The 23,673-nt window shown below is 42.8% G+C and overlaps 1 protein-coding gene across 2 annotated transcripts in view; it reads right to left on the bottom strand.

Annotated features, from left to right (window-relative positions):
* Nucleotides 1-18,942: 18,942 nt before the first annotated feature.
* LOC111981028 (CD276 antigen) overlaps nucleotides 18,943-23,673 on the bottom strand; it is a 17,779-nt gene continuing 13,048 nt past the window's right edge. For both annotated transcript variants that reach the window (XM_024012179.2, XM_024012257.2), the window contains exons 7-8: nucleotides 19,540-19,604; nucleotides 18,943-19,215 (exon numbers count right to left, since the gene is read on the bottom strand). In XM_024012179.2, the coding sequence (XP_023867947.1) occupies nucleotides 19,210-19,215; nucleotides 19,540-19,604 (71 nt within the window). In that variant the 3' untranslated portion in view covers nucleotides 18,943-19,209. The remainder of the gene's footprint in view (nucleotides 19,216-19,539; nucleotides 19,605-23,673) is intronic.

Here is a 23,673-nt window from a genome sequence, read left to right as displayed (position 1 = left end):
AAAGATCAAATAAAAGGAGAGTCTGACAATAACAAGGAGAGAAAGGGAATATAGGTGACTGACCTGTACTGCTCCCTGTGTTAAAGTATAGGCTCTTTGATTTATCTAATGACAAGTCATGCAAGTAATGAAAATACAGGGAAATCCAGGCATATGGTACACATGCAGACATGTAGGGAAAAACACTAGCCTATAGATCATTAAACTAAAACGTATTCAGAAATGTATATAAGAGGTTCAAATCAATATAATTAAAATACCAAGGATTCAAACTAAGTGCTGAAAATTCACAGACAGACATGCAAAAATATCACATTAGCTACAACAAGCCCCTAACATCTTTTTGAAATAAAGCTACTTGGAATTGATGGGCAGGCGCACAAGAGTGCATTCCACACTAGTGAAATAACAATTTCCCAACAACCCGAATTCGCAGGACATTTCTTCATGTTCTGGTCGTTTGGGGCGACGATTTAGTAAACGTCCCCCCCCCCCCAAAATACATCAATTATTCGTCCAAGTATTCTTGTACTCGATCCCGCTTGTTCTTTCACTGTTCTCATTGTTAGAGTCTGCGGCGGCTCATGCGTAACGGTCAGCAGAATCACAATTCAAACCACCGAGTAGCCTACTCTAACTTATTGTAGCCTAGCCTGTATTATTTATTGTCACCTGATATGTTTCACCAAGCCTGATGTGCACTGAATGGGATGCTCCAAGTTTCAAGGACCACACGAGCGTGCATACGGAATCACGCGAGCATCAGTGGAATGAATGGATGTTGATGTGCCTTTTACTCACGTCCCACTTATGACCATGTGTAACGGATATGAAATGGTTAGCGGGTACGCGCTAATAGCGTTTCAATCAGTTACGTCACTTGCTCTGAAACCTAGAAGTAGTGTTGCCCCTTGCTCTGCAAGGGCCGCGGCCTTTGTGGAGCGATGGGTAACGATGCTTCGTGGGCGACCGTTGTTGATGTGTACAGAGGGTCCCTGGTTCGCGCCCGGGTCGGGGCGAGGGGACGGTTTAAAGTTTATACTGTTACATTGATGCTGTTGACCCGGATCACTGGTTGCTGCGGAAAAGGAGGAGGTTGAAAGGGGGGTGAGTGTAACGGATGTGAAATGGCTAGCTAGTTAGCGGGTACGCGCTACTAGCGTTTCAATCAGTTACGTCACTTGCTCTGAAACCTAGAAGTAGTGTTGCCCCTTGCTCTGCAAGGGCCGCGGCCTTTGTGGAGCGATGGGTAACGATGCTTCGTGGGCGACCGTTGTTGATGTGTGCAGAGGGTCCCTGGTTCGCGCCCGAGGTCGGGGCGAGGGGACGTACTAAAGTTATACTGTTACACATGCTGTTATTTTAGTGTGGCGCTTGACATCATCCGTGCGTAAGCATCCAATCCATCCATGTGAAGAGAGAAAGGTCTCAGAGACGAGGTCATGGGCTGTTGCTCTATGGAAAAAATGTGTTTGAGCTCATTGGCGTCAGGTCAATTGATTGAATTTATTGGTTATCAGTCAATTGAAATAAGAAAATTACGCCCTAATCTATAGATTTCAGATGACTGGGCAGGGGCGCATCCATGGGTGGGCCAGGGAGGGCATAGGCCCACCACTTTGGGATTTGGGAGCCAATCAGAATGGGTTTCGGGTGGATAATCTCAGTGGCTGGTCGGGGGGCTGGTTTCAGACGATCCCACAGGTGAAGAAGCCGGATGAGGAGTTCCTGGGCTGGCGTGGTTACACGTGGTCTGCGGTTGTGAGGCCAGTTGTAAGTAGTGCCAAATTCTCTAAAATGACTTGAGGTGGCTTACGAAATGAACATTAATTTCTCTGGCAACAGCTCTGGTGGACATTCGTGTAGTCAGCATGCCAATTGCATGCTGCCTCAAAACTAGAGACATCTGTGGCAATGTTTTGTGACAAAACTGCACGTTAGTGGCCTTTTATTGTCTCCAGCACAAGGTGCACCTGTGTAATGATCATGCTGATAAATCAGCTTCTTTATATGCCACACCTGTCAGGTGGATGGATTATCTTGGCAAGGGAGAAATGTTCACTAACAGTGATGTAAACAAATTTGTACACAACATTTTAGATAAATAAGCTATTTGTGGGTATGGAACAATTCTGGGATATTTTATTTCAGCTCATGAAACATGGGACCAAAGCTTTACAATGAGTTGATATTTTTTTCAGTATAGTTGTAGTAATAATGAAACTAACTCAGTGAGCGCATAGACCTAATAATGTTGGCCTTTGCCTCGCTGAAATATTTTTTCCCCCAACTGCAATGTGTCATCATTTCTTTAGGCCACTGACAAAAACTTCAGCTCCAAACTTTTTATTATAGCACATGAAAAAGGAGAATTTAATATGGATGAGATTAGTCACTCACTTAATCTTTTATACTCATAGCTTAAGTTTCACATTTCACTTGAAATAGGCAGGTGAGCTCCTATTGTCTGGGCCTTATCTAAATCCACACTAGCTCTCGAGAACCCAAGGGTCCTTATAGCCTGTTGGGTTGTCAGCTGAAGGTTTGGACCACAACTGGCTCTATGTGAACTACAATCCCGACACTCTGTTTTAACGTTTACGAACGTTCATAATCCTAGCTCGCAATATGGTTTTGGAAACCTTTGGAACTTAACTTTTATACCAGTGAGTAAGAATCAACTCTTACTGTAAGCAGTTTAGAAAGTTGCACCCAGCTGTAACAGCCTTCAGCCATGGAATGACACATACTCTCACCGTGCACTCACATTTCCATTGGACCATTCTATTCCACATTTCCGGTCAGAAGCAGGTGTTAATCAAAACACAGCTGGCTGCAACTTTGCTATACTGTGTAATGTATACAGTAAGTGTATCTTTGTGTTTGAAAATGTTGTCATTCATATTAAAGTTAAGTTACAAATGTTTCCAAACCTGTTTCGAATGCGAGGTGTATTTGCGATTAGACAGAGCATTTGGGCAGCGTCTAAGAGTCGGGGCATTTCCCTGACAAGGCTAAAGAGGTCATCCAATGACCCAATGTAGTGCAATTGATGTGGTGTAATGATAATGGCTAAATCCACACGAGCTTTAGGTTAAGACATGATTTGGGCTCCTCTTGTGAAGCCTAAAATAAACACTTACCTTGATGAAATACAGTACTTATTCATTTAAAATGGTTAGTTCCAAATCTGACCTTTTAAAACAACAACATTTTGATCCAGGCTGCCTATACTTGGTCTGCAGAGGAGGCTGGTGGAAGGAGCTATAGGAGGACGGACTCATTTTAGTGGCTGGAATGGAGTTTATGGAACGGAGTCAAACGTGGTTTCCATATGTTTGTGTTTGATACCATTCCAATTATTCCATTCCAGGCATTACAGTGAGCCCGTCCTCCTATAGCTCCTCCCACCAGCCTCCTCTGGTAGTCCGTTTTTTATATGAATGATGTTGACCTATCTGCCGCCTGAATGTGCAAAAAAAAATGCCATACAGGCCTCGTGCAGCCAATCAGAATTGATTAGGCTGCTGGTTGTAAACGTAAAACAGCTGCCGATTGTAAAAAATAAAAAAATAAAAAGAATCTGTGACAAAATACCCACTGGGCACAGACGTCTGTTCAACTTTGGTTCAACGTCATTGTCTAGATCACGTGTCAAACTCATTCCACAGAAGGCTGAGTGTCTGTGGGTTTTTTCTCCTCTCTTTACTTGATTAATTAATGTCACTAATTAGTAAATGACTTCCCTCACATGGTAGTCTAGGTTTAAACTGAAAGTTTTTTTTAAAATCCTGCAGACACTAGGTCCTTCATGGAATGATTTAGGCATAGTCTTAGCTGCAATAGGAACCCTGTTGAGGGGCTGAACTTTAGACTCGCTGCCATTTTTTTGAGTTTTTGTATCCTGAATGTTACTGCTAGGGACAACTGTTTTTCAAGTCAAGCCATGCATCCTAAAATTCTTCACCTGCACGAAATTCAAGTATTGCTTTTCTGCAACCACGGGTCCATTCCACCTATCACCTCCCTTGGTTACTCTGGATCTGCTATTCTACAACCTGCCATTTTCTAGCTGCTTGCTCTATTTCCTATCTCTTTGTCAGTAAGGCKAASCACAATCTCTCCAAAACATCTTAGGTGTTAGTTTCACRRAGCTGCATGTGTTTTCAGSGTTGAGAGAGAGACTTGCTGTAGGTTAATATGTAGATGTGATGCCTTTCTAGTTATGTATAGATAAATAATGTATTCAAAAGTACTGTATGTTTTTGTACAGGTGTACTGTATATTCAGKGYAAMGGGAAATATTTGTATAATTTGTCTTCGATACTTTGAAAGTGGAAAGGAAATGGGAGCTCAAACTCTAACTGGATTCCTGCCCTATCTTTCCTGTCCTCTTACCGGACGGAACACGTGATCCAAGTATCTCCTCCTACCGTACCCAGTGCATTCTAAATAGCGAACCTGCCTTTTAAGTTTCTCACCTCCTTATTTACATATAGGTTGAAGTTAATGGATATCTTCAACCTAGAATAAGAAAAGGTGTACATGCCATGTTTGCAAGACAACAGAATGAACAGGAAAACAACAGCTAAGAATAGAGACGTAAAGTCTCACAAACGACAGGGTTGCTTCACCACACTTTTCACACAGCTGATATAAACATACTGTATTAACACGTACGTCAGGGGTAGGCAAATGGATTCAGCTGCAGGGCGATGTTTGTCGGAGCGAATGGCAGTGAGGCCGGAAAATAATTATAATAATTCGTACATTGCAAAATGTAAGCCTCAGTTTATTCTTGATTTCACCAAAGACGTTTACAAGCTTGAGTGATGCAGCTCAACTTGAATGCAAATATATATATATACACATATATATACAGTGCCTTTGGAAAGTATTCAGACCCCTTGACTTTCTCCATATTTTGTTACATTACAGCCTTATTCTAAAATGGATTAAAAATAAATAAAAACAGATACCTTATTTACGTAAGTATTCAGACCCTTTGCTTTGAGACTCAAAATTGAGCTCATGTGCATCCTGTTTCCATTGATCATCTTGATTGGAGTCCACCTGTGGTATATTCAAGCGATTGGACATGATTTTGGAAAGGCACACACCTGTCTATATAAGGTCCCAGAGTTGACAGTGCATGTCAGAGCAAAAAAACAAGCAAGGAGGTTGAAGGAATTGTCCGTAGACCTCAGAGACAGGATTGTCAAATTCTGTAGCATTGAAGGTCCCCAAGAACACAGTGACCTCCATCATTCTTTAATGGAAGAAGTTTGAAACCACCAAGACTTTTCCTAGAGCTGGCTGCCCTGCCAAAACTGAGCAATCGGGGGAGAAGGGCCTTGGTTAGGAAAGTGACCAAGAACCCGATGTTCACTGACAGAGATCTAGGGTTCCTCTGTGGAGATGGGAGAACCTTCCAGATGGACAGCCATCTCTGCAGAACTCCACCCATCAGGCCTTTATGGTAGAGTGCCAGACAGAAGTCAATCCTCAGTAAAAGACAAATGACAGCCGGCTTGGAGTTTGCCGAAAGGCCCCTAAAGACTCCCAGATCCTGAGAAACAAGATTATCTGGTCTGACGAAACCAATATTGAACATTTTGGCCTGAATGCCAAGCGTCACGTCTGGTGGAAACCTGGCACAATCCCTACGTTGAATCAAGGTGGTGGCAGTATCATGCTGTGGGGATGTTTTTCAGTGGCAGGGACTGGGAGACTAGTCAGGCTTGAGGAAAAGATGAACAGAGCAAAGTACAGAGGTATCCTTGATGAAAACTTGCTACAGAGCGCTCAGGATCTTAGACTGGGGTGAAGGTACACCTTCCAACAGGACAATGTCTTAAGCACACAGCCAAGACAACTCAGGAGTGGCTTTGGGACAAGTCTCTGAATGTCCTTGAGTGACCCAGCCAGAGCCCAGACTTGAACCCGATCGAACATCTCTGGGGAGACCAGTAAATAGCTGTGCAGCAACGCTCCCCATCCAACTTGCCAGAGCTTAAGATGATCTGCAGAGAAGAATGGGAGAAACTCCCCATTACAGGTGTGCCAAGCTTGTAGTGTCATACCCAAGAAGACTCGAGTACTGAGTAAAGGGTCTGAATACTTATGCAAATGTGATATTTCAGTTTTTTATCTTTGATACATTTGCAAAGATTTCTAAAAACCTGTTTTAGTTTTGTCATTATGGAGTATTGTTTAGATTGATGAGGGGGAAATGATTTAAGCAATTTTAGAATAAGGGTCTAACGTAACAAAATGTGGAAAACGTCAATGGGTCTGAATACTTTCAGAATGCATTGTATAAATACAAAGTATGTGGACACCCTTTCAAATAAGTGTATTTGGCTATTTCAGCCATATCTATTGCTGACAGGCGTATAAAATCGAGGACACAGCCATGCAGTCTCCATAGACAAACATTGGCAGTAGAATGGCCTTACTGTAGAGCTCAGTGACTTAACGTGGCACTGTCATAGGATTCCACCTTTCCAACAAGTCAGTTTGTCAAATGTCTGTTCTGGTAGAGCTGCCCCGGTCAACTGTAAGTGCTGTTATTGTGAAGTGGAAACGTTTGTGAGCAAAGTGGTAGGTCACACAAGCCCACAAAACGGAATCGCCGATTATTGAAACGCGTAGCACATAAATAGTCTGTCCTCTGTTGCAATTCTCAATACGGAGCTCCAAACTGCCTCTGGAAACAATGTCAGCACAAGAACTGTTCATCGGGAGCAGCACACAATCCTAAAATAACCATTTGCCAAGCCAATGCTACCTGCCCCAATGCGTAGTTGGTGGAGAAGGAATAATGGTCTGGGGCTGTTTTTCATGGTTCGGGCTAGGCCCCTTAGTTCCAATACTGTGCAGCTGTATTCATCGACCTGGCCAATACAGACTCACAGCCTTGGTTTCTCAAATGACTGCCTCGCCTGGTACACCAACTACTTCTCTGACAGAGTTCAGTGTGTCAAATCGGAGGGCCTGTTGTCCGGACCTCTGGCAGTCTCTATGGGGGTGCCACAGGATTCAATTCTTGGGCCGACTCTCTTCTCTGTATACATCAATGATGTCGCTCATGCTGCTGGTGAGTCTCTGATCCACCTCTACGCAGATGACACCATTCTGTATACTTCTGGCCCTTCTTTGGACACTGTGTTAACAACCCTCCAGACGAGCTTCAATGCCATACAACTCTCCTTCCGTGACCTCCAACTGCTCTTAAATACAAGTAAAACTAAATGCATGCTCTTCAACCGATCACTGCCTGCACCTGCCCGCCCGTCCAGCATCACTACTCTGGACGGTTCTGACTTAGAATATGTGGACAACTACAACTACCTAGTGTCTGGTTAGACATCAAACATCTCCAATCCAAAGTTAAATCTAGAATTGGCTTCCTATTCGCAACAAAGCATCCTTCACTCATGCTGCCAAACATACCCTCGTAAAACTGACCATCCTACCAATCCTCGACTTCGGCGATGTCATTTACAAAATAGCCTCCAATACTCTACTCAGCAAATTGGATGCAGTCTATCACAGTGCCATCCGTTTTGTCATCACCAAAGCCCCATACTATCCATCACTGCGACATGTATGCTCTCGTTGGCTGGCCTCGCTTCATATTCGTCGCCAAACCCACTGCTCCATGTCATCTATAGTCTTTGCTAGGTAAACCCCGCCTTATCTCAGCTCACTGGTCACCATAGCAGCACCCACCCGCAGCAGGCGCTCCAGCAGGTATATTTCACTGGTCACCCCAAAGCCAGCTCTCCTTCGGCCGCCTTTCCTTCAGTTCTCTGCTGCCAATGACTGGAACGAACTGCAAAAATCACTGAAGCTGGAGACTCATATCTCCCTCACTAGCTTTAAGCACCAGCTGTCAGAGCAGCTCACAGATCACTGCACCTGTACATAGCCCATCTGTAAATAGCCCATCTGTAAATAGCCCATCCAACTACCTCATCCCCATACTGTTATTTATTTTGCTCCTTTGCAACCCAGTATCTCTACTTGCACTCTTATCTTCTGCACATCTATCACTCCAGTGTTTAATTGCTATATTGTAATTATTTCGCCACTATGGCCTATTTATTGCCTTACCTCTGTTATCCTACCTCATTTACACACACTGTATATAGACTTTTTCTATTGTATTGTTGACTGTATGTTTGTTTATTCCATGTGCAACTCCGTGTTGTTGTTTGTGTTGCACTGCTTTGCTTTATCTTGGCCAGGTCGCAGTTGTAAATGAGAACTTGTTCTCAACTAGCCTACCTGGTTAAACAAAGGTGAAATAACATTTTAAAAAAGGGAAATCTTAACGCTATAGCATGCAATGACATTCTAGATGATTCTGTGTGTAACGCACTTTAGACGTAGTGGGTGTGGAGTCAGGTGCAGGAAGCAGAAGGTACAGAACAATGTTTTATTCCGGCACAGAGAAAAAAATTCACGCCAATACCGGGCGCACATACAAGACCGGCCCAAAACCAGGACCCAGCCAGTCCGGAGGAAAAACAAAGGGAAATGCACTACCACAAACATACACAGAGGAAAAATAAGCCCGCACAAAGAGCAGGCGGGCCCTACCGGCTTAAATAGCCCAACTAAAAACCTAAACAAGAAACAGGTGTAACCAATAAGTCAAAACCAACAGAAAAGGGAAAAGGGATCGGCGGCAGCCGGTGACCGGTGACGACGACCGCCGAGCGCCGCCCGAACAGGAAGAGGAGCCACCTTCGGTGAGAGTCGTGACACTGTGCTTCCAACTTTGTGGCAACAGTTTGGGGAAGAGCCCTGACCTCAACCCCATCGAACACCTTTGGTATGAATTGGAACTCCAACTGCCAGCCAGGCCTAATTGTCCAACATCAGCGCCCAACCTCACTAATGCTCTTGTGGCTAAATGGAAGCAAGTCCCAGCAGCAATGTTCCAACATCTAGTGGAAAGCCTTCCCAGAAGAGTGGAGGCTGTTATAGCAGGAAAAGGGGGACCAACTCCATATTAATACCCATGATTTTGGAATGAGATGTTCGACGAGCAGACATACCAGAGAGGTCTTGGTTGACTTCACTTAACAATGTGTATTGTTGTTCTTGTTAGGGGTTCAGCAGCAACGCTGGTGAAACCTGTTGTATTTATTGGGGTCCATTATTATTATTCCTCTTCTACCATAGGGGAATATTACAAATCTAATTCCAGTGAGATGGTGATGCCTAGTAGGGGTGTAACCTTACATGATGGTAAAGGGATTATCATGTGATAACTAGGAGGGAGTTATCACATGATAGTCCCCAGGTTCTAGGGCCTTATTGCTTTTATAAAACTGTTGCCAAACATATTATACGGGTCTCGAATGGTTGAAAATGTATAAAACAAAGATTTAAAAAAGGATCACCACTATTTTCAGAATGTGAAATGTCAGAATAATAGTAGAGAGAATTATTTATTTAAGCTTTTTCACATTCCCAGTAGGTCAGGAGTTTACGTACACTCAGTTAGTATTTGGTAGCATTGCCTTTACATTGTTTAACTTGGGTCAAACGCTTTGGGTAGCCTTCCACAAGCTTCCCACAATAAGTTGGATGAATTTTGGCCCATTCCTCCTGACAGAGCTGGTGTAACTGAGTCAGGTTTGTAGGCCTCCTTGCTCGCACACGCTTTTTCAGTTCTGCCCACAAATTTTCTATGGGATTGAGGTCAGGGCTTTGTGATGGCCACTCCAATACCTTGACTTTGTTGTCCTTAAGCCATTTTGCCACAACTTTGGAAGTATGCTTGGGGTCATTGTCCATTTGGAAGACCCATTTGCGACCAAGCTTTTAACTTCCTGACTGATGTCTTGAGATGTTGCTTCAATATATCCACATAATTTTCCTTTCCTCATGACGCCATCTATTTTGTGAAGTGCACCAGTCCCTCCTGCAGCAAAGCACCCCCACAACATGATGCTGCCACACCCGTGTTTCACAGTTGGGATGGTGTTCTTTGGCTTGCAAGCCACCCCTTTTTTCCTCCAAACATAACAATGGTCATTATGGCCAAACAGTTATATTTTTCTTTCATCAGACCAGAGGACATTTCTCCAAATAGTACAATCTTTGCCCCCATGTGCAGTTGCAAACCGTAGTCTGGCTTTTTAATGGCGGTTTTGGAGCAGTGGCTTCTTCCTTGCTGAGCAGCCTTTCAGGTTATGTCGATATAGGACTCATTTTACTGTGGATGTGGATATTTTTGTACCTGCTTCCTACAGCATCTTCACAAGGTCCTTTCCTGTTGTTCTGGGATTGATTTGCACTTTTCGCACCAAAATACATTAATCTCTCGGAGACAGAAGGCGTCTTCTTCCTGAGCGGTATGATGGCTGCGTGGTCCCATGGTGTTTATACTTGCGTACTATTGTTTGTACAGATGAACGTGGTACCTTCAGGCGTTTGGAAATTGCTCCCAAGGATGAACCAGACTTGTGGAGGTCTACAGATTTCTTTTGATTTTTCCATGATGTCAAGCAAAGAGGCACTGAGTTTGAAGGTAGGCCTTGAAATACATCCACAGACACACCTCCAATTGACTCAAATTACGTCAATTAGCCTATCAGAAGCTTCTAAAGCCATGACATAATTTCCTGGAATTTTCCAAGCTGTTTAAAGGCACAGTCAACTTAGTCTATGTAAACTTCTGGCCCACTGGAATTGTGATACAGTGAATTATAAGTGAAATAATCTGTCTGTAAACAATTGTTTGAAAAATGACTTGTGTCATGCACAAAGTAGATGTGGAGTGGTTGAAAAACGGGTTTTAATGACTCAAACCTAAGTGTATGTAAACTTCCAACTTCAACTGTATATGATTAATGAAATCAATAGTCTCTAGTATTCATGGGAAGGGAGATCGCCCAGTGTTTCACAAAATGGTCTACAAAGGTAGAGATATTCTCTGTCGGAGATCCGTTACTACTCACAAAGGGCCTGCCTGGTATAGGTGAAGTTATGCTCTTGTGAATAATTGCTTATTTGAAACTAACATGAGACTACTAAATCGCCCTGGAACACCTCAGGGACCGTTGCCAGATTATGACCCACAGATTGAGAAACACTCGTCTAGATTCTAGATTACAATACATTTTTTCTACATGTGAAATTACTTTCCATTGAGAAGAGTAAAACACATATCTACTATTATAAACATACACCTACCATTCACTACTACCAGAGTGGAGCTTGTTCCTTGGTTGATATAATTTTCATTGACTTTTGCGTAAACACACCAGCAGACACCTGTGATGGTAATGGTCAGTTGGTCCACAGGTCCCTCAGTCTTCACTCTGTCCCAGTAGCGTTTCCTGGGGCTCAGCTTGGAGCTACGCTGGAAGTAATAGAGCACCTCCCTGTCCCTGTCCAGCCCAACATACAGGTACATTCCTTCCTGGTCTTTTAGAGTGGTGGAGCACTTCATGGTAACCTGTTCCCCTGTCTTTACCCGGAGAATGGTTTCTATGGAAAATAGGTGGAAGAAACAGAAACCATGATTTGGTGCAATGTAATACATAGATTTCTTACTAAAAACATAACTTCATAGTTTAACTTTTACATCTGCACCCATTTRCCCCCCAGAAAGGTTTAAATACCTTCTAAAAGCGAGGACTATTATATATTTTTACTTTGGTTGGGAGGTAATATATGTGACTGTCACTTTTAATTGAGATAATCACTTTCCGAAAAAGATGTTCAACTAAATTGATACTTCACGGTTCAAATACATTTAAATATATATATTTTTTAAAGTGTTACACTATTATTATAATTTTTTTGCAGAATGACATTTGTGTTGARAGTCAGAGTGGCCTAGGTGTTGTTGCCTACTATCACCACCTGGGGTCAGCCAGGATCCAGTTGCAGAGGGAGTTGTTCAGTCCAAGGGTCCCAAACTTGTAGTCTGTAGATCTGTTGGGGCGGTATGCAAATTGGAGTGGGTCTAGGGCACGGTTCCCCAACTGGTGGTCCGCGGGATGATTTTGGCATGCAGGTGGTTTTATTTGGCCCCCCAAGTTTTCTGTGAATTATTTTAAAATAAATGCAGTATATATACACAGTGCATTCGGAAAGTATTCAGACCCAGTGACTTTTTCCACATTTTATTACATTACAGCCTTATTCTAACATAGATTACACTGTTTTTACCCCCTCAATCTACACACAATACACCATAACGACAAAGCAAAAACAAGTTTTTAGACATTTTTATATATAAACAACTAACTGAAATATCACATTTACATAAGTATTCAGATCCTTTACTCAGTACTTTGTTGAAGCACCTTTGGCAGCGACTACAGCCTGGAGTCGTCTTGGGTATGATGCTACAAACTTGGCACACCTGTATTTGGGGAGTTTCTTCCATTCTTCTCTGCAGATCCTCTCAAGCTCTGTCAGGTTGGAGGGGAGTTTCGCTGCACAGCTATTTTCAAGTCTCTCCAGAGATGTTTGATCAGGTTCAAGTCCGGGCTCTGGTTGGGCCACTCAAGGACATTCAGAGACTTGTCCCAAAGCCACTCCTACACTGCCAGCTGGGCTGCGCATGCTCTGAGTACGCGCCCTGGAATACTTCCGGCCCCGCGGCATTGTGAGTGTTGACCAGATTAAAAAACCTTACGTCGGCCTCGGAGAGCGAGAACACCCAGCCCTCTTCAACTGCGGGAACCCTTGTGAATGTCTCAGTGTTGTCTTTTTGTCTAAACGTGGATAAGATGCATTGAATTCGTCTGGTAGAGAGGCTTATATGTTCCATTTGCTGGTTAGCTAGCAAATTTTTTGCCATATTAACATAGATGTGAAAAGAGTCCAAACACATCAAAACAAAAGAGATTGTATCAAGAAAGAACGTTGAGATAACTTGGAGTGACAAGTGAGAATTATTCTTGCAAGCTGACATGACGTTGCATGATGTAGCCTAATAAAAGGAATTTTCAGACGTCGCAAGATAAGTGTATTCAACCAAATTAAACTCGCTATATCATTTTCCACAGCAGTCAGATTCAACCCTGACTGCTATCGAGTTTATATAAATCCCTGTTGCACGTGTAAAACCAGAGTCAAGTCCAGCCCCAAGGACCGCCAGAGGGCTCTATTATTCCTGACGTTGTCTGATCTCTGGTGTCCCAAGGCAGTCAGCCCAGCTGGTGATACACTCGTGTCCCTGCGACGAGCAGGTACATAAAACATCCTCCATTCAGGCTGCAAAGGCATTGGTTTCCTCCTAAACTAGCTTCAATGGCAACCAGGCCTAAAAACCAGGGAAAATATCGGTACCGCCCGAAATAAAATAAAAATGTGCTAACACCACGCTAGGGTGGTTAATGCTACTTCCGGAGGTTGCATACAGCCAATCCGGTTTCACCATTCTGTTGTTTACCCCTTGGATGAACTCACCTATGACAATGGCATCACCTTGGTTTCCATACCTTTATTTAACCAGGTAGGCTAGTTGAGAACAAGTTCTCATTTACAACTGCGACCTGGCCAAGATAAAGCAGTGCGACACAAACACAGTTACACATGGAATAAACAAACATACAATCAATAACACAATAGATAAAGTCTATATACAGTGTGTGCAAATGAGGTAGGATAAGGGCGTGAGGCAATAAATAGGCCATAGTGGCGAAATGAATTACAGTATGGCAAATTAAACACTGGGGCTTTGGGGGTGACCAGTGAAATATACCTGCTGGAGCGCCTGCTGCGGGTGGGTGCTGCTATGGTGACCAGTGAGCTGAGATAAGGCGGGGCTTTACCTAGCAATGACTTATAGATGACCATGACCTGGAGCCAGTGGGTTTGGAGACAGATATGAAGCGAGGGCTAGCCAACGAGAGCATACAAGTCGCAGTGGTGGGTAGTAAATGGGGCTTTGGTGACAAAACGGATGACACTGATCAACTGCATCCAATTTGCTGAGTAGAGAGTTGGAGGTTATTTTGTAAATGACATCGCCGAAGTCTGCCATCTTGGTATTTGTCAACAACATGAAGACATTCATATTCTTGTTGTTCCAGGGTGGCTCAGCCATTCCAGCACTGTCATTCTAAAACAAAGTAATTCTGGCTCATGCTGTGCTGTTCAATCACAACAATGCAGGATATTCAGCCACTCTTGGAGGACAATGGAAATTGAATAGAACTGCATTCCAATGCATTTCAACATGTGGCCATCATAACACCCTGATGAAGTCTATACACTGAGTATACAAAACATTAACACATGCTCTTTCCATGACATAAACTGACAAGGTGAATCCAGGTGAAAGCTATGATCCCTTAATGATGTCACTTGTTAAATCCACTTACATCTGTGTAGATGAAGGGGAGGAGACAGGTTAAAAAAAAGATTTTTAGGCCCTGAGACAATTGAGACATGGATTTTGTATGTGTGCCATTCAGAAGGTGAATGGGCAAGACAAAAGATTTAAGTGCCTTTGAACGGTGTAGGTGACAGGCGGACCGGTTTCTTTCAAGAACTGCAACGCTGCTGAGATTCACGCTAAACTATTTCCTGTGAGTATCAAAAATGGTCCACCAACCAAAGGACATCCAGCCAACTGTGGGTCAGCTAGATGTTACGCTGGTGGAAATATCGCACCTCTACGCCCCTGTCCAGCCCAACATAGAGAGGCGGCGGCAGGTGGGAGGAGCTATAGGAGGACGGGCTCATTGTCATGGCTAGAAAGCAATAAATGGAACAGAGTCAAACATGTAGTTTCTATACCGTACCATTGATTCCAGCTATTACAATGAGCCCGTCCTCCTATAGCTCCTCCCACCAGCCTCTGACATACAGGTACATTCCTTCTTGTTCTTTTTAAAAAGTGGAGCACTTCATGGTAAACTTCTCCCCCATCTTCACCCAGAGAATAGCTTCTATAGAAAAGATAGGGAAGAAAGAGAAACCATGGTTGTTAGATTCAAAGATGATACATATGTACCATACTGATGATTTAATACAGAATCAACCTTGATTGGTGGATTTGCGTTCTGAGAATATGAAATATACTTATTCATGTCACTGAGGGAGAGAAGGGAATGTATAATGTTTACATTCTGTCTGGATATGTTATTGTTAGCCATCAGGGGTCCTATGGGAGAAAAGAAACGGTCTGGTACAAGTCAACATGACAGCCGTGAGTTGGGGAGGAGTGAGCACTTTGGGGCAGAGGTCAGGTCAGATCAGATGAAGTGAGGAAGAACAGATATCACTAAGGTTCTGTCTAGCAACAGAGATGCACTGGCTGTTCAGATGTGTAGGAGACTCAGCATATGAGAAAGGGTTAAATATCAGAGCTTGTGTGAATATGTATTTTGTCTGTTCAGCTGTTCGATCCTTTGGGGTGAAAAAAAAACTTGGTTTAAGCTTTCATGGTGTCCGTCGAGTTCTTACCTTTATATTTAAAACCTAACAGTGGGAGGAAACAGCTTGCCTTACCTGCTACTGAGGTCAATTCATTGAGTGACAAGTGGGACAACAGAAAACACCTCAGAAGTGGCATCACCATCACCACAGCTAGCTGTGTACTGCTGTCTCTGTCTTACATCTGCTTATATGGACACAGGAAATAGGATACATCTGATATCACAGCCCCACACAGTCAACCACACCTGCATGTATTACTGAACACTATATACAATCTAATTCAGAATTTGTCATTTAATTTTATGTTATATATTAAATGATATTATAATTTCAATGGTTTATTCTGTTAGACAAATAAAATATGGTGAGTGGAGAATTTATGGATTGCATTGTTATAAAAACACAACAATAGACCCACCTGTAAATCAACTTTATTGCATTCCAGTGGTGATTTTAGCATGTAAATGTATGTAGGACCTAAGAGTTTGTGGGCACCGTTTGCCACCGTTATAGTGCAATTTATGTATTATGTAGTGGCTTTGCTGGCATGCATCTAAAACTTTTTTTTTTTGTGAGGCGTCTGTTTCTCAAACTAGATACTTTAATGTACTTGTCCTCTTGCTCAGTTGTGCCTCCCACTCCTCTTTCTATTCTGGTTAGAGCCAGTTTGCACTGTTCTGTGAAGGGAGTAGTACACAGCACTGTACGAGATCTTCAGTTTCTTGGCAATTTCTCGCATGGAATAGCCTGTGCTAACAATTGATCATTAGAAAAACATTTTGCAAATAGCCGTTTAAAATGATAAACTTTAGCTAACAACGTGCCATTGGAACACAGGAGCGATGGTTGTTGATAATGGGCCTCCGTAGATATTCCAACACAAAAAAGCAGTTTCCAGCTACAATAGTCATTTACAACAATAACAATGTCTACATTGTATTTCTGATCAATTTGATGTTTTAATGGTCACAAAAATGTGCTTTTCTTTCAAAAACAAGGACATTTCTAAGTGACCCAAACTTTTGAACGGTAGTGTATATTTTTGGGGGGCAAAATAAAACCACCGGCCCGTGGGCTGCCAGTTAGGGGAACCCTGCTCTAATGGACAAGTTGTCTTCTGTTCAGTGTCACATCTTTGGATTCAATCAAACCAGGGTTGTTTTCACATGGAACGAAATGATAGCAGATTGACCAAAATGTGTAGGGACCACCTGAACTTGTCCAATAAGAAACATTTGTTTTCCGTTGAATTGTTTTGCTACGGTGTGCACTAATGAATGCAACCATGTACTGTCGCTGGGATAAAAATAGTCTTTAGGTACTGTAACTACTTATATAATGCATAATGATGGATAAAAAAAAGAAAAAAATCTTTGTGCAGTAATTATATACATTTTTCACAATGGTTTACTGCTTTTGGTTCCTTAGAACATTTCAGATTAGCCTCACCATCAATTATGATTTTCATTTTTTTTTTTTTTTTAAGATTGTAGTAATTAAAAACTACAATTAAAATCGTCATCCTATTTACAAAACCTGAACAGTGTCAAGGTGTGGGATTTGAAAAGGAATTTCAAAGTGTGAAATATACAAAAAAACAGGGGACAACAAAAAAGTATGTGGAGTAGGCCTCAAGCAGGCACATCAACAAATCGCTTGGTATACACTTCATACAGAGAAGAAAACCCATTTTGTTGAACTGCGAAATAAACAAAACTTTACACATGAACATCTCAAACCACCATAGAGCTAAGCCAAAAATTCCAAGCTTCTTTGGAAGAGCCCTGACCAGTGCCAAGCAGGCTAGCATATAAATCGATTAATCATTCTAGCTGTATCTATAGTGCCAACTTCCAATCATGTACTGAAGTAAGAAGGAACTGATACAAGATTTGGCAGGAATTATGGGAGGTGGAGTCTTGTCGTGGACACCATTCACCTCAAGCTGCCACAATACAACAGATTACTCAGTCTATATGTAATGCCATCAGCAACATGGTAGCAGTAAAACATCATGGGAACTGAAACAGTCATTATATAAGTACAATATTAAGACAATAGCAGCCTCTTTCATAACATAAAACAATTGTGGCATTTACATAAGTATCATAATCAACCACCAGGTAAACATGTACATGTTCAACTTGAAACTGATAACTAATTCTCTCAGATTACTAATCGACTCTTGTTTTTCAGGTTTACAGTTGTGTTCCATTGCACTGCCTTCATGGAGGCGAGCCCTGGGCAAGATATAAATATAGATCTGAATTTTACACCAACAGATGGCGCAAGACAAGAAGAAAGGAGAAAGAGGAAGGCCACAAACAAAATCCTCTGTGGTAGGAGCAACAGGCTGACTTCTAGTAATGGTTATATGTTACATTCAGTGCCAAAAATTATAAAACACAAAGTCAAGTCAAAGGTTGCATGCATTCCAAATGGCACCCTATTCCCTCTGGTCAAAAGTAGTGCACTATATAGGGAATTGGGTGCCATTTGGGACTCAAACAAATAGAATKGAAACAATGTGGGGACTCACATTCMRCCCAGAGATATTGTAGCAGAATCAAAGCCCAGGGAGAATACTGGCAGACGCATTAGTAGCTGTTGAAACCTGATGATCAKCATGTTTACAGTTTCCTTCCATTGCATTTCCTGGACGTGCGCTCTGAGCAAGATATAAATCTGCATTTTACACTAGCAGATCGAGCAAGACAAGGAGAAAGAGGGAGGCCAAAAACTAAATCTGTGGTAGGAGCAACAGGCTGGCTTTTGGTTATAAGAGTGGTTGTTGTACAGTCTTGCGAAACCCTCTTTCAGAAGGGAAACCAGTTTTAGTACATGTTTTCAGAAAAGTGCAGTGTTCAAATTGAATGTTCGCACAACCTTAGTATAGAACAGCGTGTAACATTAGTGATTTGATGGTGTGGTGTTACAGTATAGTAATAACAACCAATTGTGTAGAATCTACAGTAGAGGAAACGTGGKATGTTAAACKATGCACCTTGCAGTATAGTGTGTACAGTGATTCGATTACCTGGTATTACAGTGTACCAATGTTCTACAGTGGTAGAATCTAGAGTGACACCATGGCTACCCTGTATAGAAACATTGATATATAGGGCAGTTACATATCATTTGTAATCAACCACAGACTTTAAAGGCTGCCATCAGTAGATTGTGAAGAAACAAATGCCGCAATTAGAATGACCTGAGTGCCAAAGTGACTGTCATCGGACACTTAACAGGAAACAGTCCAAAGGATAGTGACAAGCCCCTTATTGATCGTCAAGGAAACAGTCCCTTACAGAGACTGCCAGTTAACGAATCAGTTACTAAAGACTGGAATGCTGGTCCTGTCACTGTTTAGACCTGGAGAGACAGAGTGAGAAAGAGAGAACGAAAGAGCGAGAGAGAGAGAGAACGAAAGAGCGAAAGAGAGAGAAAACGAAAGAGCGAAAGAGAGAGAGAGAGAGCGAAATCTGTCTCTTATACACATCTAGATGTGTATAACTACCCTGTATAGAAACATTGATATATAGGGCAGTTACATATCATTTGTAATCAACCACAGACTTTAAAGGCTGCCATCAGTAGATTGTGAAGAAACAAATGCCTCAATTAGAATGACCTGAGTGCCAAAGTGACTGTCATCGGACACTTAACAGGAAACAGTCCAAAGGATAGTGACAAGCCCCTTATTGATCGTCAAGGAAACAGTCCCTTACAGAGACTGCCAGTTAACGAATCAGTTACTAAAGACTGGAATGCTGGTCCTGTCACTGTTTAGACCTGGAGAGACAGAGTGAGAGGGAGAGAGAGAAAGAACGAAAGAGAGAGAGAGAGCATATTGTTACACAACAATAGAAAGTAAAAACAGGAGACACTTCACTAATCATTACAAGGAGCAAGAGCAGCATGTAAACTACAAGATAACTACAAGGTTAACTACAGGATACTCAATCATAAAAAATTAAAAACATGTCCCCTATGAAGCTATGATGCTGAATAGAAAGATAGCTATTATAAATACAGTAGATGTAGATACAATATGTTTTAGATATTCATTTTACATGTACAATAGAGATAGACATATTAGATGTAGATACAACATACAGTAAGGATAACTTTTCCTTCCGCCTCATCATCGTGGTGCCTGTCAGTTGGGTGGCCACTGTCCCCTATAACCGACAAGGACAAGTCAGAAGCTGATCTGTGACATATTGTGGAGGAATGTCATGTAACGTTTCAATCTCCAGAGGAGCATTGCCTCCAAAATTCAGTGAAAATAAGAGRTGGGCAGAAATAAAATAAAAAGTTAGTCAAGAGACTTGCAAGTAGGGCTGGGTGACATGGCCTAAAAGTAATATCTCAACAACAACAAAAATCCAGAGGTTTGGACGATTACCGATATATCCCGATTTCTTGTTTTTCTCTAAACAAATTAAAAAAGGCCAGGACTTACTTCTTAACTGAATTTTCTTTATTAAAATTTTTAAAAAGGCCTCAAGGCCCATTTGTGCAAAACAAATTAACACATCCACACGTCTATTCTAWTGTTTAGGAATGTTTGACCACTAGCTGTTTGAATGTAATTTATATAATCATTTTGATTGAAAATGTATTAATTTAGTTAATTTGTTGTTATAATTAAAACAGCTGGAATAAAATACTTTAAATAACACAAGCTAGTGCTAACGTGGTTATAACTAACTTCTTTCAAAACAGGGTTTCTCACAAACTCATAAGGCAGATACTGAGACCCACACACCACCAGAGACAGATGGCTGGACACAAACCCCACACAAACACTGATTAAAACAGGAAAGGCCTGGACCAAACAGGGTGCTTGGGTCTGCATGTCACGAGAACTGAGGAACACAACCACACCAGGGACAGACGGCTGACGCAAACCTTTCATAAACACTGATTAAGACAGGAACTCTGACGCACACACAAAATCTCCTCTTCAGGCTGAACCATTTTACAGAGACACACAGAAATGTCAAAATAGGAACATCTACGCCACCACACCTAATCTCCTGTTTAAGCTGAACATTTTCTGAAGACAAAGGACTCTACTCAGCAGCCATGGACGTGACAACTAGCCTGAAGGGGACCTCTCCCAACTCATCAGGACCAAACCAGAAGACCAGGACAGCCAGACTTTCAACCTACTTGTATTACCTGTAGAAAAGACATGTGCACTAGGTTTCGGGGCTCTGTTTCGACGTTCCCTATGAGCCAGACAGAACGATCCAGTGGTCGCGCTATCTCGATATCTTTACCTCTGAAAAAACTGCCTTTTTACCATTACCCTGATCCACTTCGTCCAGATCTTACTTGATCTCAGTGCTCCAGTATTCAGATATTTCAACACAAGCCTGTGGTTATTTGCTATTGGATTGGCAGAATGACAACTACTAACACATTAGCCTACAGCTGGCCTGAACATAACTTTTTTGAATGCACTTTAATTATCCAATGTCACACTTACCGATGGCGAGGTGAAACCTGTGCCTAAAGCACAGCAGGCGGGTCCAGTAGTTTCAAGCGCAATGCTTTAATCATGTTGCTCCTGCTATCAGTTATCATGCACACCTGTTGGTCTTCACTCATCTTCCACGATGCCAGAGTCTTTGAGATCCTGGACTATTACTTCACCCGGATGATCATCGGGGAAATTAGACGTCTGTTCTACAATTTCCAGTCTTCATTTATGTAGTGGACTGTCAAATGTAGGTATGGCTCTGACGTTCTGCTCGACCATAGATCGGCTGTGGTGGAAAAATAAGAAACACTAGCCAGCTTCTCTGCGACTCTTTAGCGGGTAGCAGTGTATATTCGCGGCAGGGCTTCTCCGTGAAATACTTGCGGCTTGGCAGCTGATATTTGTGGTCACCTGTACCTAGCAGATTTTTAAAACGCTGGCTTTTCTACTGTAAAGATTGGAACCATATATTTCGCTATGTAATAGGTCACTGCATCCGTTATCTCCTTCTACCTCAAACTTTTGTCATAAGGGATTACATTTGAAAAGGAAGCGACTATGGTAGTTTGTCTTTTAGCTGACATTTTGGAAATTGGGCGACTGGAATCGGCATTGCGTAGTCTCACGAATTCCTCCCATTCCACCGCGTGTTTCAGTTGCAGGTGATGGAAGGGGTTGGTTGTACTGCTGCTTTTCGTAGCAACTGTCTTTCGACACATTTTGCACAGGACATTCGTTTGCTGAACAACAGACCTCTTCAACCCGAACCACTTCCATATTACTGAAAAAACATTGCTGCCCTTTTCGGGGATGATTTCATCCTCACGAGTGGCTGAGCTGGTTTCCCTACTTTCCATTTTGGTGGAACTCTTACCGCAGCTACACTTCGTCAGCGTGGTTACAATTTGTGAAAGGCTGTCTAGGGTTGTGATTGGTGGATAACCTATGTGCACGTGTTGGCACGCAARTGGGACATGATTCCACATTGGGCTGACAMCYAAGAGACAGTGAGACGCTGCATTTGTAAAACGTTACAACATTATAACAGAACCTCAATTCTTGCGATAGACATTTTCCATATCGCATTCAAACAAACTCTAATATATCGAGAGAYAAAAAACTCGATCGCCCAGCCCTACTTGCAAGACAGGTCTTCCCTCACAGTGCAGATAGGCCCATATTTCACCCAATTCTGCTTCATCACATTACATAAGTAAGAACTCAGCAAAAAAAAAAATACGGTCGATTCAAAGTTATAGATTCGTGTAAAAATCTCAAATTAGGCGGTCCAAGGCTTCCCCTGCGCTTAAGGGGTTAAAAACATTGTTTTCCTCATTGCTTGTGATACAGTTATTAACTTTAGTTACGGTCCTGTCGGCCCTGACCTCTACAGACCCTCTGACCACAGTCTCACGACACGCAGCACCTCGGTCGCCCACCGAAGCATCGTTACCCATCGCTCCACGGCCCTTGCAGAGCAAGGGGAAACACTACTTCTAGTTTCAAGAGCAAGTGACGTAACTGATTGAAACGCTATTAGCGCGTACCGCTACTAGCTAGCCATTTCACATCCGTTACACTCACCCCCCTTTCAACCTCCTCCTTTTTCCGCAGCAACACAGTATCGGGTCACGGCACCAAGTAACAGTATACTTAGTACGTTCCCCTCGCCCCAACGCGAACCAGGGACCCTCTGCACACATCAACGACGGTCGCCCACAAAGCATCGTTACCCATCGCTCCACAATGGCCGCGTCCCTTGCAGAGCAAGGGGAAACACTACTTCTAGGTTTCAGAGCAAGTGACGTAACTGATTGAAACGCTATTATCGCGTACCCGCTAACTAGCTAGCCATTTCACATCCGTACACTTGTTCAATGAACATGCACCTGTAGAACGGTCGTTAAGACACTAACAGCTTACAGATGGTAGTCAATTATGGTCACAGTTATGAAAAATTAGGACACTAAAGAGCCTTTCTACTGACTCTTAAACACCAGAAAGATGCCCAGGTCCCTGCTCACTCTGCGTGAACGTGCCTTAGGCATGCTGCAAGGAGGTATGAGGCCTGCAGATGTGGCCAGGGCAATAAATTGCAATGTACGTACTGTGAGACGCTTAAGACAGCAGTACAGGGACAGGAGACAGGGGGACTGATCGTTCTCGCAGTGGCAGACCACGTGTTAAAAACACCTGCATAGGATCGATACATCCAAACATCACAACTGCGGGACAGGTACCGCTGGCAACAACAACTGCCTGAGTTACACCAGGAAACGCACAATCCCTCCATAGTGCTCAGACTGTCCGCAATAGGCTGAAGAGGCTTGACTGAGGGCTTTAGCCGCTTGTTAAGAAGTCCTTACCCAGACATCACCCAACAAAGGCCCAACTTTGCCCACAGGGCACAAACCCACTGTCGCTGGACCAGACAGGACTGGCAAAAAGTGCCCTTCACTTGATCACGCAGTCCATATGTTCTTTTACTTCCCAGTTGGGACGCTGAAAATAGATCGTGACTCTGCGTTTTATTCGTTCAGAGGTTCTTCTTGGGATGACCGTCGCACTACATGAGGCAACTGTGGTACGTCTGGAGACGAGGCCAATTTCCATCACTTTGAGAGGTAGATGGTTCTCTCGCTTGATGTCTGTGGTGCGGCTGTTCCAGCAATCTTGGACTGAGCTCTGTCATTGCCAGGAAATCCTCAACGCCTAGTGTCATTAAAGAAGACAAGTGCATCTGATTCCGTCCTCCGCTA

Source organism: Salvelinus sp. IW2-2015, linkage group LG1 (genome assembly GCF_002910315.2).
Source record: "Salvelinus sp. IW2-2015 linkage group LG1, ASM291031v2, whole genome shotgun sequence".
NCBI classification, from domain to species: Eukaryota; Metazoa; Chordata; class Actinopteri; order Salmoniformes; family Salmonidae; genus Salvelinus; species Salvelinus sp. IW2-2015.
The sequence above is the reverse complement of the archived record's forward strand: the minus strand, read 5'-3'. Positions and strand labels throughout refer to the sequence as shown.